Here is a 19,671-nt window from a genome sequence, read left to right as displayed (position 1 = left end):
AATGGGCTATGCAGATGTTCTAGGAATGGAATAAATATGTCTCATCAATCAGAGGTTGTCATAACAGAGCCTGACATGGGCTCGGGGCCAAAGGGACTGACATCCTTTCCAAAGACGTCTCAAGGGTAGTTGTGGAGGCCACAAAGTGTGTGGGTCGATCTGATTCCCTTTTTGAAGGGACGCAGTTCAAAGGACCCTTCCCAAGCCCCTTCCCTGGCGGACCAGCATGGCATCAGCCACAAAGCAGACCAGCTCCGTTGAGCTTTCCCCCCGTGTAGCATGGGAGTGTTCCGTCAACTGTAGTGCCATGTGCCTGAGGGACTGCCACGGTGCACTGCCCCTCACAGGGGCCTCCTAACCATGCCAGGAGCCTGTACAGGTTACCCCAAATCTGGCCATATTTCCCCAACACTGCCACCTCCCCCCATGGCTCCCCGGGGCTATTTCAACGGCTCCTCCACTCTCAGCCCCCAGTTCGTTCTCATTGATCTGCCCAGACCTAGGTCAGGTCACCCCTTCTCTGCTCCACATCCTCCCCCTGTGGCTCCTACCTACCTGGCCAGTAAGGCCCCCCGACTTGCCCTCCCCCTTCTACCCTCCTAGATGTGACCAAACACACTGTCATTTAGACCCAGACACCCTAAAGGGGGGGGGGGTGCCTACTAATGACTCTGGGACCACAGGTGTAAATGGGACATGTCCAGGACAAGCTATGTACAGTGGGTAGTCCTACCTCGAACCTCATCCCCACACGGCCCTTCACTTCCTCCTTTAGCCACGCTGGCTTCTGGAATGTTCCCAGAATAGGTGGAGCATGTTCCTGCCTCGAGACCTTTGCACTGGCTGGTCCCTTGGCCACTCATTACAGGACCTGCCACCCTGCCACTTCCCCAGGGCAGTCTCTCCAGAGCAGCCTGTGTAAAAAGCATCCCTGGTCACCTTTCTTCCCGTACCCTAGCTTTATTTCCCGTCACTTTTTACTTCTCTATTACAATTTTATTTGTGGTATCTGTTTAACGTCTTCCAGTCCTCCTAAAATGACATCAGCCACAAAGCAGACCAGCTCCGTTGAGCTTTCCCCCCGTGTAGCATGGGAGTGTTCCGTAAACTGTAGTGCCAAGACATGGAGCCGGGGCCTGTGTATGTCTTGATCACTGCTCGATCCAGAACAGCACCTGGCACATAGTAGTTGCTCAATAGACATTAGTCAAGTAAATGATTATACCCACTTGTTTGATATGGAAACTGAGGCTCAGAGAGGTTCAGGAATTCATCTGAAATTACCCAGATAAAAAACAACCCTGGGCCCATTTTTTTTCTGTTGTGTTTTTGATGCCACACTGGGGACCAGCCACCAGTATGCTGGGTCCTACACTGCCCTTCACAAGGTCCCCAGCACCCCATACTACCCTGCATCTCTCATACAGAGGAAGGCGATACAGAGGTGAGCTGCATTCTTGTCCAAGAATAGTAATGATTCATTCTAGGGTGGGATCCAAAAAAGAATTGCCTGGACGTCTGTTTTGAGTTGGCCAGCCTGCTGCCGTCCAGCCGGGACTCAGAGATGTAAATACGTCCTCCGAGTGGGCCAAATCGTTTCCTTTTGACTGCCGGCCAGCCATTTATTGGCGATGGCTCTTCCCTGGAGACTGATGGAAGCAACAATTATAAAAGAGCCCGTCTGCCCTGAGCATGGGGCCACACAAGACTTTCTCCCCCGCCCCCCCTTCTGACAGCTGCAGTGGAAGATTGGCTGAGCCGGGCTTGTTTGCAAATATGACTCATTTCTTTGATTCTAATAAAGTCTAATGATACGTGCTGAGCTCCCAGAGGGCTCTGAAGGAACTGGGGAGGAAGGCATGGCTCCAGCCTGATGGGGGGCATTTGGCCAGATCTGGCCCCACCTGTCTTCCAGGGCTAGGAGTTAAGCAGGACCCTCAGGACAGAGGTGACCCCAGAGCAGGGATGAACAGGACAGAGATGACCAGGAGAAGAAGCTCTGCTTCCCCATCACACATTGACTCAGAGATAAAATATAAAGCCAGTGAGTAATGACTGTCTCAGGAGCCCAGGTAGCTTTCTTTCACAGGGATCTGGTAAAGGGCATCACACTGGCTCCAACTGAGCATGGTGCTTTAGCATGGTAGACAGGGTGGGCATGGAAGGTCCAGGCCAAGAGAAGACCCCATGCAGACCCTCGGAGTGGGAACACACACACACACACACACACACACACACACACACACACACACACACACGGCAGTGTTACTTCTGACTGCAGACTTACCCTGGACTTATAGCTAATGAAAACAGACCCCTGGAGGTGGTATCCAGTGTTTGAGGTCAGAGCTGGGGACTCTGCTGTGTCTAGCTGCACAGTAACCTTTGTCAAGTTACTTAACCTCTTTGGTCCTCAGTGCCCTCCAATCTAATTAGCCATGCCTGCATGCCGTCTCAGCTTTTTTAACACTTGAGCTAGGCTGAAGTTTGGGGACCAGGCTACCTCTGAGGGTTTGGACAGCGGAGGTGACTGCCCCAAGGTTGTGCAGCTGGGACACGCAGGAGCCTGAGCCAGCCTCCCATTCTATGAGATGGGAGCACCACCCACTGCTCCCTACTATCTTCTCTTAAAACTAGAGGGGGGCAGGGATAATCAACAAGGTCCTTCTCTGTCCAGGGCCAGGAGGAAGCATCAGGTCTCATGGTATCTTGTTATCTTGATTTCAAGGGAGCTCCTGAGTACCCATCAGGCATCATTTGTCCAAAGGAAAGAGAGTTTAGGGACCCATGCATCTGGTGCAAGTAAGAGAAGTGAAGGGAAACAATGGCTGTGACTGGACTTCACTTCGAGCGGCATAGGAAACAGCCGTTGAGAGATTCTCACTGCTCTGCAGCCCAACAGGGGTACCAGTGACACCCCCATAATAACCCAGCAGTCCTCTCTCACTGACAACCCCGAAGCTAGTCACTGTGCAGCTGGTAGCTATTTTCAGGGGAAACCATGTAAGTTTTACCCCAATAGGCACCCAGACCCACTGATGGCCAAGCCCTCTGAGGCCCTGTACACAGTCAGTGCTTAATGCATGTCCCAGCCTTCTTCCCACCAGTGTGCTCATTAAGCAATGCCCATAAACACAGATTCAATCACATCACTCCTTCTTGCATACATTCCATGGTTCCCCCTTCTAGGGAACAAAGCTCAAACTTAGCCTAACATTTGAGGCCTCAATCCTTCTCTCTGGCTCCATGTGTCCTATGCTCTGGCCAAACCAATGACTTGCTGTTCCCAAAACAGTCACATGCCTTCAGGATTCATGGGATGCTCCTTCGATCCAGAATGTCTTTTCTCTCCTTTTCAGCCTACTGAACTTCCACTCATCCCTCAAAGCCCAGCTCAGGTGGCTATTTGCAGACGGGGAAATGAGGCCAGAGGTTGGTAGTGACTTGTTGTTCTAGGCTACACAGTCAAGTGGCTGCAGATATGCAATTAATAAGATCAGCAGTCAGTGAGCACTTACTACGTGGAAACACCTAAAATGCCCTCTGGCTGGGAGAGATCACACCCTATGGGAAAAGCCACGAGAGGATTCTGAGCTGAGAAATGATACGTTTGGATTCATAATTGATTGCAGAGATGCAAAGGCAAGGCAGGGAATGCAGTGAGACACCAGTGTTGGGGTCCGGGAGAGGGATGATGGGGGTCCCAAGGTGAAGAGAAGACCGCTGCAGTGTAAGTGGGGAAGGTGGTCAGACTCTGAATATACCTGAAAGGAAGAGCCAAGAGGACCTACAAACTGGGTGTGGCATTTGAGGTAGAAAGCAGTTTGGGATGATTCCTAGACATTCCTGTTTATAGGGCCCCTGCAATGGAATGAAAGGGCAGGGACAAGTCCCTGTTACAGTGCTCATGGGAGTCAGTCATTCCACACTAGTTCTCTTTCCCCCCTTTCATGACCAAGAGAACAGGAGGTTCTTGAAGGCAGGCAGCCAGGCTCTTCGTGCCCAGGGCCTGACTTGGCGGCACTGAGCTGCAGCCCCGGGCCCAGCGGCTCGGTGGGCTAAGCCTCTGTTCACACAGGCAGCAGGTCTGCTCCTCTCACTTAAGCTTGTTCCCAGGCTCCTCCTCTGGGGACCCCAGTCCTCCAGTGTTCTAGAAAGAGAGCAGTTTATTTATGGATGTTCAAGTGGGCTCACAGAGCTCTGCTAGCACCCAGGAGGAGGGGGTGTGAAGGCTGCAACAGGAAGGGAACACCAGACAGGGGCCAGAACTGACCAGACTGAGCGAGTCTATCTGGATCTTGTGAAGCGTGGGGAGGTGCCGCAGGACCAGGAAATTTGTAAAGATAAACACTGTCTTAATGTCTTCTGGGCCAAGAAGGGGAGGTGGGGCACTCTGACTGGAGATTCTGCCAGGCCAGAGACCTAAAACCCCCTGGCAGGGCCTAGCCTGGGGGACAAGCAGGCGAGAGTGCATGGGTGAAAACTGGACACCCTGAGGACCTCATCGCTCATGTGAGCGTCTTTCTCAAGAGCCCTCAGGCCTAGACGGCAGGGAGACAGGCAAAGAGGAACTCCTCTACAACAGGAGGGACAATACGGGCATTTGAGAGGGGCCACTCATAACCTTCTGAAGGCCATATATCACTTACAGTTCCAAATGCCCCTGAGGGGTATTTTATCCACTGTGAGGACACTGCAGAAATAACAAGGGCCCAGGTTTATTGGGGTTGGCCATGCATCTTCTCAAGTCAGTGTGACCCTGCGTCCCTGGGCGGGCAGTGGTATAACCTCCCCAGGTGCAGGTGAGGACACCAAGGTCCAGAGGTGAAGGCACCTGGCCAGGCTCAAAGCGGCAGAGCTAGGGTTTGAACCCAGGCAGCAATCATGCCCTAGGCAAGGAGGCTCCCACAGGCGCCAAGTGGCTGGTTAAGTGCCAGTGTCCTGGGTGGGGCAGGCCATGGGTGATCAGGCTGTGCCAGGAACAGCAGAAAGCGGACAGGGCTGTGGTCTCGGGCCCCATTCAAGTGAGAAGAATGAAGTGGAGCATTTCTTTGTCTGTAACCTCAGCTCTCCAGAGGGTGGGGAGCTGAAGGGGTGATGAATGTGCTTGTAGAGGCTCTTTGTCTGCGAGTGGAAAATATGTACACATAAAGAGCCCCACTCCAAGTAGCCCCAGGAATCTGGGGGCATATAAAGAAAGGCTCACGTGTCATGATAGAGACAGGCGCCACCCGAGTGAGGACTGCCTGACCTTACCTATTACCTCCCAGCTCCAGCCCCAAAGCATGCCTAGGACCAACTCCCCTCCTGTGGGAACTGTTCCTGGGCCAGGTTCTAAGAGGTCGGAGACACCCTGAAAACAGCAAAGCCACATACACAAGAGAGGGAACAGTATCGTCCTGTGATGATTAGGGTCCACTTGCTTCCTAACTGCATTCCCTGCTCCTCGCTTTCAGGCTTCATGCAAGGCTACCTCAGTTATTTCCAGATTGGGGGGGGGGGGCGCCCAAGTGCTGAGTCCCACATTTAATTGCCCACAAACAGCAACAAAAGTGATGCATTGATATGTTTTTCATTGGCCACAAAGGATTGTGTTAAAAGAACTTTCCCATAAATCAGATAAGAGGTACCCAAACTTCCAGCCCCTCCACATTCTGCCTTTCTGATGTTTGTCCTATGTATATGCTCCTATTGACAGTAGTGTGGTAAACTGTAAAAGTGCCCATAATTCTACACTCCTCTCATAGAGACAGAACCTATTTCTCTACCTCTTGAATCTGGGTTAGTATTGTGTCTTTCTTTTGCCAATGGGACATAAACAAAAAAATGATATACGCCGAGGCTTATAAAGTGCTCCTGCACTTGGACCATCCCATTCGTTGCTTTAGAATGTCAAGCTGCCACTGGAACAAGCTCAGGGTAGCCTGCTGGGTGATGAAATCATATGGACCCTAGCAGCCAGCCACTAACCATCCCCAGAAGAGCCACCCTCCTGCTCTATAGCTGATCTACTCAGTAGGGAGCCCAGGAAAGACAGAAGAACTGCCAGTCAAGCTCAGACCAAACTACCAATCAGCAGAATGGTTGTTGTTTAAAATCATCAAGTTGGAGGTGGTTGTTACATAGCAAAAGCTAACTGACACATAATTTTTATTCTATCTACTCACCTTTTCACTTGAGTAACTACTTCAGCTTCATATATGCACTTTTCTCTGTGCAATAACAGGTTTGATGTGCTACTCTATTTCTTCTAAAATACATTAAGAAAACTATATCACTTTTCAGACAATATAAGTACATATATACCTGTCTTTGGGGAAAAAAATCCTCAGAGATCCCATGGGTATTGAAACAATACATTGCCCTCATTTGACAGTTAAAGAAACTGAGGCTCAGAAAGGGGCAGAAACTTGCTGATGGTCAAACAGCCAATAAAATGGCAGAACTAGGGCTTGATTCCAGGCCTGTCTGAGGCCAAAGGCATGGATTTTATCTCTATGAATTATGTGTACCTATCTCCTCCCCAATCCCACCCCAAGATAGTGACTCCCACATCACTGAGGAGAGAATGAGGGAGTGAGCTGTCCCCTCTGTCCCCACCCATGTCCTCCCTCCTTCCTTAGTTGAGGCCAGCCTTACTCCCAGAACTCGGTGACAGGGGAGGTGAAGTTGCTGGTGTTGAGAGTGATCCACAGGCTCTTGTTCTTGCGCATAGTGTCCTCCATGCAAAAGGGTGTGTTCCAGGTGTGGTTGCAGTGCGCCCACGGCAGGTCTGACTGGAAAGACTGGAACAGGTAATACGTGGCCCAGGCCAGGATGATTATGTAGTACACATTCAGGAGGGACACGATCACAATGGAAGCATAGCCAATGCCTGTGAGTGTGGACAAAAGCAAGACAAGCATCAGGAGGAAGGCCCGACTCACCATGTTCACATACTCAAATGGAAGGTGTGGTGCCCCCTAAGGGACCTTCAACAGTGACCAGCAAATATCTGTAGGATGGAATGAATGACTGGATAAATGGATAGGTAAAAAAATAGATGGGTAGGTGGCTTGGATGAATTGAAGAATGCATAGAAATGGGACAGGTCAATGATAGGAGGGTTAGATGGATGAATAGTTAGATGGTCATGTGAACTGATAGCTAAATGGGTAGATGTTGGATTGATGGACATTTGATTTGTTAACTGAATGTATGGCTAGCGACTGGTTGGCAGTTTGGGTAGATGAAATAGATGGGTGAATAAGTAGATGAGTATATGGATGGATGCTAGAAAGAGGGAGAGACAAATGGCTGAGTAATCTAACTAAATTGACTAGTTTACTGAAGAAAGGTTTGATGGATGACGGATAAATTTATGTGGATGACTAACTAGACATACATCCTCCCATCCTTGCCAATTATAATCATAACTGTATTATCTTATGAATGCATACTAGGTAATAGACATAGGATTAAATGTTATAATAACAAAGCTACCATTAATTTGGTGCTTACTATGTGGACACTTTTACATGACTTATGTCATGTTGTCTTCATAGTAATCCTTTGAAGTAAGCATTCCATTTCCATTTTATAGATAAGGAAACTGAGCCACCAAGAGATTGACTTTCCCAAAGTCACAAGAGTTAGCAAGAGGAAGAAGAGGGACTCGAATCTAGACAGTAAGGCTCCTGAATATGACTGTGTATCTTCCACACTATACTGCTAAGCAGCTGTTAGCTTCTCTGTCCTTCAACAACCCAGAGAGGTGGAAATAGCTAGCACCTATTAAGCAGTCACTGTGAGCAGCACTGCCTATATCATATACTGGCTGCCACCTTGTGTCAGGCACAGTGCCAAGTGACTTGTACGAGGTTCCAATGTACCTGGCAAACAGCAGGTGCTCAATAAAAATTTGCTGAACTGATGAACACCAGGCCCCTGGTGACCTTTGACCCATACTTACCAGAGAACAAGGGGCAGATCTTTTCCCAGCAGGTGATGCCCCCTTCAGAGGTGTACTGGCCTATGATTACCTCCAGGAAAAACACAGGCAGGCCGCCCCCAAACAGGAAAATAAAATACGGTATGAGAAATGCACCTGTGGAGAGAGCAGAGTGGGGCAAGGGTCAGGCTGTGGCTGGCACAGGGGCCAGGACTGCAGGTGCTCAGTCCCAAGTCCTCCCAGCCAATGGAACCAGAGAGAATGAGTGAAGAACGTGACGGGTAAAGGCCACTGATGGGTAAAAATCAAACTCTTGGATGTGGCTGAAAATTTTCCAGACCCTGCCCACCTGTCCAGCGAGCACCACCTTTCCAGTGTGCCCTCTCACCTTCTTCAAATCTACGAAGTGCTTTTAGCAGTGTTTTTCAACCACTGGTCTGCCAGAAATTTCGTGCCACTCCGCAAAAAAGGTTAACCACCCTGGCATTGTATGGAGATTATAGACCCAATGGTCTTAGTCGAATTCACTTATGTTCAGGGTCATTTCTGCCTTAGCGGTCCCCAAAATCATTCGTCTATTTTCACTGGTCCCCGAGTGTAAAAAGGTTGAAAACCACTGCTTTTAGCGTCTGAGCCTCTGGTCAGGCTGTGCCAACTGCCTGCCTGCCTTCCCCACACTGTCCCCCTGAATAAGGACTTTTCAGACCTTAAGACCCACCTCAAATATGACCTCTTCATTGAAGCCTCTTCCTCCTCCCACCTGCCCCAGGCCTGCCCAGGGCAGGAAGCTGAGATGAACTAGCTGGAAGGGAGCGGTGATGAGAAGCAAGAGGTGGGCACCTTCAGCGGGGGTGGGAGCCAGGGGAGGAGTGAGGGGCAAAACCCCAGGGCGAGGGTTCCTACCTGGTGTCCACTAATGGCTTCAGCGGGTCCATAAACCCTTTGAAACTGTGGGCAGCTTGGGTCTATGTGTATGTGCTTTGCTCTGGGGAGCGTCTAGAACACTCATCAGAGTCCCAAAGGCGCCTGAGACCTACAAAGGGTTGAGAAACCAGGCTCTAAGGCAGAATGTCCCGAAAGGTAGTTCTCCTAACATGAACTGTATGCAGCATGCCCATCTCTGCTGACAGATAAGCCCTCGATGACAGACAGTTCTCTCTACCCAGTCCTCTCCAGGCCCTCCTACTGCACAGCAGGAACACCCCCAGTAGGTGCTGCTTGGATTGCACACCTCCTATAGGAGAGGACTCTAGCTCAGAGCCTTCAGGTTAAAAAACACAAAAATAAAATTAAAAAACCAAAAAAGTTGAACCAACCAACCAACCAACAAACAAACAAACCAGACAAACAGAAACCTTACATTTAAAAAATATCTTCACTGAGTGGAGGGGGTAAAAGGTAGACTCCCAGTTCAGAGATAAGTAAGTTCTGGGGATGGAATGTACAGCATGGTGACTACAGTTAATAACACTGTACTACACCTGAAAGTTGCTAAGAGAGGAACTTTAAAAGTTCTTGTGACAAGAAAAAGATATGTAGCCTGACCAGGTGGTGGCACAGTGGACAGAGCATAGGCCTGGGATGCTGAGGACCCAAGTTCCAAATCCTGAGGTCACCGGCTTGAGCACGGGCTCATCAGCTTGAGCGCAGGGTCACCAGTTCAAGCGTGAGATCACAGCCATGACCCCACGGTCGCTGGCTTGAGTCCAAAGTCACTGGCTTGAGCAAAGGGTCACTCGCTCTACTGGAGCCCCGGGTCAAGGCACATATGAGAAAGCAACAAAAAATTGATGCTTCTCCCCTCTCTCCCTTCCTGTCTGTCCCTGTCTGTCTACCCGCCTCTGTCTTGCTTTAAAAAAAAAAAAAATAATAATAATAATGTGTAACTGTGAAGTGATGCATGCTAACTAAATTTACTGTGGTGGCCATTTGGCAATATAAACATATATCAAATCATTATGCTGTACAACACCTGAAACTGATACAAGGTTATACATCAATTATAGCTCAATAAAACTAGAAAATATTTTTTAATAAAAAAATATATATATCTTCACTGTATTTTTATTTCCTGCATACTTTTCCATTATGGTAAAAAGTATTGGTTTTCCATTTACAGGAGGAAATGAAACTGCTTTTGAACTACATTTGGTGCAAATTAAAAACACCAAAGAAAACGTTAAGAAAGATGTAAAGTAAGGAGGAGTCAAAAGGCACGTAGACAAGAAGAAACTGATGAAGGGAGCGTGTGTGTCGGGAGATTTGGGGGACATGGGCCTGGCCTCATCACCCCTCTTCAGAGATAGCAAACGGAAGGATCAGAGAAGGTAAAGAATCTTCTCAAGGTAACACAGTAAGACCCCGACAGAACACCACCTGATTCCCAAGCATGCTCTTCTCCTCCCTGTAAGGTAGGGTGGGGCAGGGCGACGGAGCGGCAGGCTGGCCGAGGAGAGTCAGCGAGGGGACTAGGGAAGCAGGGCACGAGAGGCCACCCTGCCCCACCCTTCTCTCTGCCCAGCCTAGACTCACCTCCACCATTTTTGTAGCAGAGGTACGGAAAACGCCAGACGTTGCCCAAGCCAACGAAGCCACCAGCCACAGAGAGCAAAAAGTCGATCTTGCTGGACCACTTCTCCCTTTGTGGGGGCTTCCCTTCCGCCTCGTCCTCAGGCCGCGTGCCCGGGCTCTTCCCTGGGGATGGTTTCAGGATGTCCTTGTGAAAGTCTTTCAGACACTGCAGCTTCTCCTTGGTGGCCATCTCCTCCTCGCTTTCTATGGGGGACAAAATAGAACCCAAGGGGCAGTAAGGAACAGCCCGTGTGTCTTCAACACAACCTCTCCCTCTCACCCACATGCCAGCTCTGACTGCCCGGGTCTGTGGCAGGGAACCTGCCATCCCCTTGTCTGTCCACTGATCTGAAAACATCCTTAGCAATTCAGACCCCCTCTAGGTACTCAGGGACCCAATGGTTCAAAAACTGACAGATTCCATTCCTAGGGCAACCGCTAAAGAGAAGCATGGGAGCCCACGTTTGCCGTCTTTGAATGTCATCTCACCTGTACCTGTAGGCAGATAAGCATGAAGCCACCCCCTGCCCTGGCATCACCTCTACCAAATACGACACACCCCTGGCAGTTCTAAGGCACATTCCAAATAACACCTGCCTGAATTTTCTAGAAACGAATAGATACTATTTCTAAATTTTGGATTTGCATAGAAAATGACAACTCCCATTTCACTCATGACTCAGCACAGTGCGTAACACACGGAGGTGCTCGTTTCTAACTGTTTAAAGAATAGATAAACATAAAATGAATGAAGAATGGGGTTTCAGGCTGGAATGGAAACAATATTTGAAAAATGGGGTTTCCGTCAAAATATGGAAAATGGATGTTTATGAACACACTTGCAATTCATTAACCAGTCTCATCTCTGCAGCATAAAAATTAAGGGATTTGCACTAATGAGGACTAGGTAAGAAAGCCAGCTCATCTCCTTTTGTCCACCCCTCCCCATCCTTTTTCTGGCTTGCTCCAACTCTTGCATTATCCAGGCACCCTGTTCTGACACCCTGTTGAGTTTGGCAATGGAAGGCCCCATAGAAGGTCAAATCCCTAAGCCTCCAGGAGCTGCCTATGGTCACTCTCAGCCCACCTCTTCTTAGACCCCACACTAGAGAGAACATCTGCCACCCACCATGGTGGAGCCCCTTCTTTCTGCACCTCCTCAGGTTCCCGAGTCCTCCCTCTCCCTGTCAGCTCAGCCTTGAAAACAAGGGCATCATGAGCCCCAGCCCAGAGAGACTAGGTGTCTTCAAGGGTTTACCTCTACATGGCAGAGGGCTACAGAAGACAGATGAGCTGGGGAACCAGGGCTAGTGGGCCTACCCAACCCTCCATGCACCTGTTTCTCCATCTGCGGAATGAAAAGGATGATGGCAAAGGTGACTGCCTCAGAGCCAGGCACCCTGGAACACAACCTGTCTTCGTGATCAAAATCGGTGGTCAACACTGAAAATACCACATTTCAGAGCAAAGTCAAGATGTCTAGGTTTTCTTAAAAAACCAAAAGCTCAAAAAGAATATTAACCAATGTTGAGTGACTAACCCCGTTAGTGATCCATTTACTAGTGTCCTTGTGATCCATTTACTAAGACTTAGATGTAAAATCATCATGATTTTAAAAAACCAAAGAGGTCTCACATAGCCTAGGTCATTTGCTTACTAAACCTAATAGCCCCACAATGGGGAACTTTATATGCCTGACCTGTGGTGGCGCAGTGGATAAAGCATCGACCTGGAATGCTGAGGTCGCCAGTTCAAAACCCTAGGCTTGCCTGGTCAAGGCACATATGGAAGTTAATGCTTCCTGCTCCTCCCCCCCTTCTCTCTCTCTCTCTCTCTCTCTCTCTCTCTCTTCTCTAAAAAGTGAATAAATAAAAATAATTTAAAAAAACAAAACAAAAACCAAAAGCTCAGACCACGTGTAGCTCACACGCCTTTCAGCAGCCATAAGCTGGACCAGATGTGGCCCCATCACCCGGGCCAGCTCACCACTCAGAGTACAGGACATCTTCAGTGGGCATCTGAGTCTGTCTTGTCCACCACCTGAAAATGACTTGACTCATGTCCTTTTCTCCTTGTAGTCTCCTCCTTGACTAGAGTAGTGCCTCCATGGGGACAAGGACCTATCTTGTCCACCGCTCTTTGCCCAGAGCCTGGGACAGGGTTGGCGGTCAGCAAGAGCTGTTGGGCAGATGGTTCCCAGAGTGCGATGTGCCAGAAGCTGGTGCTAAGTGTGAACCGTGGCTCGGCCACTTTACAACTACAGCACTCGGCGAGTCACCGGGCCTCAGGGCCTGGCTTCCCAAGATGCCTGGCCCAGAAGACAGTCCAAAGCAGAGCAAAGACTTGGGGTGTGGAGAGGGGACGTGTTGGCCTGGCCCCAGCAGCCAGGCCCACAGGGGCCATGATCTGAGGAGCAGAGACACAAAAGCACAACAGAACCCCTATTTCCCCCACGCCCCCTTCCTCTCCCTCGGGGTGGGGGACCCCAATTGTTTTGCTATCTGGTGGTGAGCAGACCAAGAAAAGGCTTCCTGGAGCCGCCGGGCGGCTCACTGAGCCCTTCCTCTGTCTCCCAGAATGCAGACTGGTGGCGGCATCCGCATGGCCTTTCTTGCCCTGCTCCCTCGGGACGACGCAGGGGTTCGGCCGGGCGTATGGCTACTGTAAAAATAGCCGAGCAGCCAGCATTGTTTCAGTGTTAATTTGTGCAGCCCCCGATGGTTATCTGAGCAATCCATTGTGGGCTGGCTGGATGGGAGCATAATTGGAGGATGTGGGACTCAACTCCCTTCTAGTGAAGATGTTTTTCAGGGAATGACCCCTGAGCCTCCGAGCAAGGTTGGTTCCGCCCTTTTGGGCTCTCCTCGAATCTCAGAGCTGGAAGGCACTCCGCAAGGTCAGCCAGACAGAGGGGGAGGTGGCCAGCTTCTGCTCACATAGGCAGCTGAGACTGGCGAAAGCTCTTCCCCACTAGGCGCGGGGTCTGCTTCACATGGCTACCCTGAGAGTCCTGGCTATGCCCTCTGGGCCCCACACCCACTAGCCACACTGGCACTCAGAGAACCCTCTGAAAACATGGGAGAGGAGGGGTAGCAACAAGTTCCCTGTGACTCCTCTGCCCTGGTTTCCTACAAAATGAGGCCTCTAGCTCCCTCTCCACATTAAGGACTCTGTCTTTCTGACCCCTGTGGCTGAGCACAGATTGGGGGAGGGTCTGAATGGGGCAGAGCTGAGGTCTGTCCTGTGCCTGGTGTGATGGGGGCTTCCCCGATCCGCATTCCCAGGGTGTATCCAGAGATGAGTTCGTCCTTCACCATCACTTGTCCCACCTGTGGCTGCTGCAAATCACAGGCCCACCTGCCCTTCAAGAACACATAGCCAGCAACCCTACCTCTGGCTCTCTCAGGCCAAGCCATCCTTCATGGTCTCACTCAATGCTTACTCACACATGGATGAGGTCACACCCAGGTGCAGACACCCCAACTCCCTCTCAGGGGGCTTATTACAAGCCCCTCTAAGGTGTCTGACCAGCCCTGCGCCTACAGAAGCCCATAACCGCAAGATGGTGGATTCTGTCTCATACATTCTTGGCATCCACCCACTTTACTCCATCACCATGGCAACCACCGTGCTCTGGGCCCCAGCAGTCCTTGCAGGGCATGGGAGGCAGCCTCCTCACAGGCCTGCCTGCCGATACTCTGTCTACCCACCTACTCCCCTGATCTATTCTCAACACGGCAGCTAAAGGCAATGTATAAAGGACACTCAGATCATAATGCCCTCCTGCCCGACACTCCACTACTAGAACACACCAGCTCCTCCTCACAGCCTACTGAGGCCCCCAGCACAGGCCCCTTCTCCTCAGAACTCTAACCCCACAGAAAGTGCTTTAGCTCATCCCCCCTCAGGCTCAGGCTCTGCATGGCTGCCCCAGGCCCTCTAGTGATGGCCGTCCCCCTGCAGGAATTGAAGCATGCACCCTGGCCTAGAAGCTGACAGCCATTTCTTGGCTGGATGACCTCAGGCAAGTTATTCAATCTCTCTAGTCTTCAGCATCCACATCTGTAAAGTAGGGATAATCATAACCACCTCACAGAGGTGTTGTGAGCTCTGAATGAGAGAGGTGCACAGAAAGTGCTTAGAACAGTATCTGGCAGATGGCACGTACTCCTTAAATAGCAGCTGCTAGTATTACTGTTGTTATTACTGCCATAATTATTATTGAGTCTGGCCTGACCTTGGGGTCAGTCCTACTCAGGGTGAAATCAGCAAGGCCCAGAGAGGCCAAGTGATACTCCCAAGGTCATGAAATGGATTGTGACAGTGACCATAACATGTCTGAATTTTTGGCTCTGCTTCTGCTGCCCCTCTGCCAGCCCAGCCTGATCTCAGATGACACTTGATGAGGCCCACCAATTCTCACCCAACACCGAGAACAGCCCACCCCGGGACTCAGCGCTGAGGGCCGAGCTCCCCCCACAGGCATCCCAGCAGGCGCTGCAGTGCTGGCCTGTGCCGAGGGCTGTTTTCATTGGCGCCAGGCCCAGGGCTATTTTGTAGCGAAGGTGATACATAATTCCCCATTTTAAGAGCTTCCTCTTTGATTATTACAGCTACAGGCGATTAGAACTGGCTCTGAAAACAGAGGCTCCAAGATGAAGGCTCCCTTCTGGCCCAGCTGAATCTCTACTTGTCTCTGTTCCAGGGACTAAGGCCAGAAGCAGCCATGCCCTTAGGCCGACATTAAGATCACCTGGTCAGCTTTGGCTCGTACTCAGACAGATGTAAGCTGGAGGCAGGGAAACCGTGGATTTAGTTTGCTCCCCCTAATTGAAAACTACCAGTATTTACTCTACGCTGAGCTGTCTGAAAACAGTTTTCTATTGACTCTTCAAAGATCCTTATTGTAGAACAGCTTTTAGTTTAAGATAGGTTCAAGCAGGAAAGGGGACTGGAGCCAGAATTCCTACCTCGGTCTACCCAAGGCCTAAGGCACTGGAGCAAAGCTGAAAGAGGAGGCCTCTGCACTATTTGCAGATGGGGACACTGAGGCCAAGGGGAAAGGACTACGGAGGTACAGAGGGAGTGGCAGTGCACGGCCATGGACCGGAGTCCTGCCTCCTCTGGTGCCTTCCCACCCCATCTGGCCCCAGGTGCCCATAACCCAGCCAGCTGGGCCTTGACTTAAGTTGCAGATGCTGCTCTGGCTGTCTCCCCCCAACATCTGCCACCTCAGCCCCAGGATGTGGAGAAACCAAGCCCTTACCTCTCTAGGACAAGCTGCCCAGTTGCCAGGCAGGCCCTCTGTCTTGGCCTCCTCTGCAGAACCTGAACTTTCTCAAATGAACAGCTTCCCACAGTGCTATCTTACAGAAAACAGTAACTTAAATCTCTCCTTGTCACTGACAACGACCCAGGAGCTTCTACCATGTTTTTAAGTAAGAGGACAGGTACTTTTTCTGTTTCCTCTTTGGAATACTGCCCCCCACTCCAAAAGGGCCTACACAGAGCCGGCCTCGAAAATCGACTGGATAGTTGCCGCTTCTCGTGAACCTATGGGGGTTAAGCAAGTGGCTTCCAGCATCCCAGGGCTGGGTAAGGAGGAGACCTGGATGACTCCCATTTTACGAGTGGGGAAACCCAAGGCCTCCTGGGGCCCTGCCTCCTGGGCTGGCTGTAGAGTGAAGCACACTGCTGGGGCGCTGGTCTGCCCTCCTCTCCAGTCCTGAAGCCACTCCAGAGTCCATGTTCCAGGCTCACTGAGGCCATGACTATGCTGTGTGACCTGCGGTCAGTGACAACCTTCTCTGTGCCTGTTTCCTCCATGGTTAATAAAATGGGGATAAAAATATAACTCACCTCACAAGGATTAAATAGAATGATGCCTATAAAATTTTCAGCACATGGCCTGGTACATATTAAGTGATTAATGAATACTAGCTATTACTGAGGAAAATAGCTGACCACATTGGGAATTTATTATACTGTGTGGCAGGCATTGTATCCTGAGTGTTTAAAAAAAAGAAAGTGCAAGTAGGCTGCATTTTTGGGCACTGACTGCAGACACCTTTATTCAGCCCGTGCTAAGGCTTTGCCAGCATTTTCTTAGCCCCTCAATGGTGGTGTTACCATCTCTGTTTAGATGATGAGGTGCGGAGAGGTGAAGTCACTTGCCCAGGGTCACTCAGCAAGCAAAAGGCTGCTGAAACTTCAAACAACTCCCAGGTCTGTTCTGGCCTTTAAATTCCTGTTTTGGCCTCAACCACTCAGCAGTTTGGGATCATTTAAAAGTCACAAAGTGCTGCCTGGCCTGTGGTGGAGCAAAGGGCAAAGTGTTGACATGGAACGCTGAGGTTGCTGGTTCGAGACTCTGGTCTAGTCAAAGCACATACAACAAGCAACTAATGAACAACTAAAGTGAAGCAACTATGAGTTGATACTTTTCGCTCCTCCTCTCCCCCTGTAGAAATCAACAAATAAAATATTTACAAAAAAAAGTTACAAAGTGAGGCCTGGCTATTTGGCTCAGTGGTAGAGCATCGGCCCAGCAAGTGGAAGTCCCAGGTTCGATTTCCGGTCAGAAGAAGCGACCATCTGCTTCTCCCCCTTCTCTCGCAGCTGGATTGGATTGACTGGTTCAAGCGCGTGGGCCCCGGGTGCTGAGGTTGCAAGAATGGCCCCAGATGGGCATAACATCGGCCCCAGATGGGGGGTTGCCCAGATGGATCTGTCCCTGGCGGGGCACATGCAGGAGTCTGTCTCTTTATTTCCCCTCCTCTCATCGGGGCACATGCAGGAGTCTGTCTCTTTATTTCCCCTCCTCTCACTGGAAAAGAAAAAAAAAAGTCACAAAGTGAAATTAGGTCTGATGCCTTTAAGCCAACTTCAAGCCACTGGACTGGGCTGACAAGTTAGGGAAGTAGACAGGGGCAAGAGGGAAGTGAGGGCTCATACAGAGATGGGGCAGGGCCTGGGGATCTGGGAAGCAGTCAGTGTCCAGGGCCACATGGATGAGCTGAGCTGGGCAGGCTGAGGAAACCCCATGAACTAGGGTCAGAACGGATGGTGCTATGTGCCGGAGGCTTCCTCTAGCAAACAGTCTCCCAGGCTTCTCTGCTGGATTGGAAGAGGCTCCTGTGAGCACTGTCTCCACAGATTCCAGGCTAGGGACAGGCTCAGTGAAAATGAGGCCTGAGGTCAATCAGTAATGTCTGCCACACACCATCCTGGCCTAGGAAACGCTTAGCCGTTAAGCACCCTCCCCCTCAAAAGTGAGTTGTGTTAAGAGCACCATTTCACCCTCTACCTAGAGTGGCTGTTTTTGAAAAGTAGATGTTAATCAAAGAAAGCTTTTTTTCTCTTTTTCTCATAAAGATACATCTTTAAAAGATTCAGTCTGTATCCTTCTATCTTGTTTATTCTTAACAAAGGCCAACTCAGGTGTGACAAGCTCAAAGGCCTTAAAGCTCAAAGGCCTCCAGGGGTCTGGCAGGCAAAGGACAGGAGTACAGTAGGGAGGCCACAGGGAGGAGTAGGGACTGTGGCAAAAGGGCCCAGGTTCCAGCCACAGGCAGCTCTTCTCAGCTCCAGCTCCTGGGATTGGGGCCCACTGGGGCCAGCTCCTTCAATTTCTCAAGACAAACTGAAACCTGAGATGTAAGAGCACACACACTCCCATTTCTAAAACACTGCGTGGGCCAAATACAAACAGTTTGCCCTCTTTGGTCATATCATTGCCCCAGGTCACCCAAGGTGGCCACAGCAAAGGACATGCTGACCAGCCCAGCCTCAGAGGCCTAATGGCTCACCCTAGTGAGGTCATCCAGGAAGCCTGGCATTGTTTTGCCCGGAACAAAGCTGAAACAATGAGCGACAATATTCTGGTCCTAGTGAAAGTGAATTGTTTGCGGAATTGTTTTCAGCATGACATCCCTGGGGACAGGGCTTGTTATCAACCTGGGGTTCAGTGTCTGTGGCAAGATCCTCCCCTCCTCTAATCTAACTGCAACCCCCCACACCACTAAAGTTCAGGCCTACCTTCAGAGACCACCCCCCTCCACTTCCGCTGCGAGCACCTGCCTGGCTCAGGTTCAGCCTTCAAACTACAGAAGCATTTACTTCTCCCCAAGAAAATTTTTGCGAAGAACTAGCCTCTGGGACAATGCCAGTGAGAAGGACGTGGGCCTGATGTACAGCCACCTGTTCTCTTCCCCTCACAAAGACATTTGAAGGTAAAAGGTCTGGGGACTGTACCAAATATTTTTCTTATCTCCTTGGAGATGACAGGCCTTCACCCAAAGCCCAGAGACCACAGGCGAGCAGCAGAGATGAAACGAAGAGGAGGATGTGCACACTGCGGGGGTGGGGGAGACTCCCTTGTGGCAGGGCTGGGCTTGGAGAAGGGTAGAGGTGCCCCCCACTCCAGGTGAAAGCGAGTTGGGTACACATCATGCCCAAAATAGAGGTGCCTCAGGCATGAGCTGTGCAGGCCATGGACTCGAGAAAGGGAAGTGGGCTAGGAGTCAGATTCCTAGCTCTAATTCAGTTCTGTTGGGTCAAGCAGGGCAGGTACTTCCCTTCTGCATCTCAGATGTCCAGGGACAAAACGGAGCAAGGGTGGCTTTAGCAAGCAGTGAATGCTGGATAACCATTTACTGACAACCTCCCCTAGGTGCCAGGCACGGCTCCAGGCACTGAGAGCTCGGACATGAGCCTTGAGGAACTGACATTCCAGAAGGGGAGATGGACACTAAACATGAATTAACAGTGTCGACCAGGGCCAGCATGTAGATGACAATCAAGTAGGATGAGATGTAGGTGACAGGGCCTGGGGAGTCAGAGAGGCCCCTCTGAGGAAGTGATGTTTCATGGCAGATACTGAGGACTCTGGGCAGGCCCCACACTAAACCCTTTCAGACACCAACTCATTTACCCCTCTTCTAAGAGGGGTAATGAAAGAGCCTGAATGAAAGAATGAGGCCCAGACAGGTGAAGTCATTTGCCCAAAAGTCACACCACCAGGATTCATTTGAACCCAGATGATCACTGGGATTCATTTGAACCCATATTGAAGCTGAGTTCTGCACAGCAAACATCTGGGGGAATGGTGTTCCCAGAGCAGGGAACAGCATGTGCAAATAGGAGCACACTAGGCATGGTAAAGGAACAGA

The 19,671-nt window shown here is 50.4% G+C and overlaps 1 protein-coding gene across 1 annotated transcript in view; it reads right to left on the bottom strand.

Annotated features, from left to right (window-relative positions):
• Window positions 1-19,671, bottom strand: part of SLC6A6 (solute carrier family 6 member 6) — an 87,674-nt gene that overhangs the window by 32,975 nt on the left and 35,028 nt on the right. Inside the window, exons 2-4 of the mRNA XM_066351191.1 lie at window positions 10,463-10,705; window positions 7,952-8,086; window positions 6,640-6,874 (exon numbers count right to left, since the gene is read on the bottom strand). Coding sequence (XP_066207288.1) covers window positions 6,640-6,874; window positions 7,952-8,086; window positions 10,463-10,691 — 599 coding nt within the window. The 5' untranslated portion in view covers window positions 10,692-10,705. The remainder of the gene's footprint in view (window positions 1-6,639; window positions 6,875-7,951; window positions 8,087-10,462; window positions 10,706-19,671) is intronic.

Source organism: Saccopteryx leptura, chromosome 10 (genome assembly GCF_036850995.1).
Source record: "Saccopteryx leptura isolate mSacLep1 chromosome 10, mSacLep1_pri_phased_curated, whole genome shotgun sequence".
Taxonomy (NCBI): Eukaryota; Metazoa; Chordata; class Mammalia; order Chiroptera; family Emballonuridae; genus Saccopteryx; species Saccopteryx leptura.
Note: the sequence above shows the minus strand (reverse complement) of the source record. Positions and strands in the feature narration are given on the sequence as shown.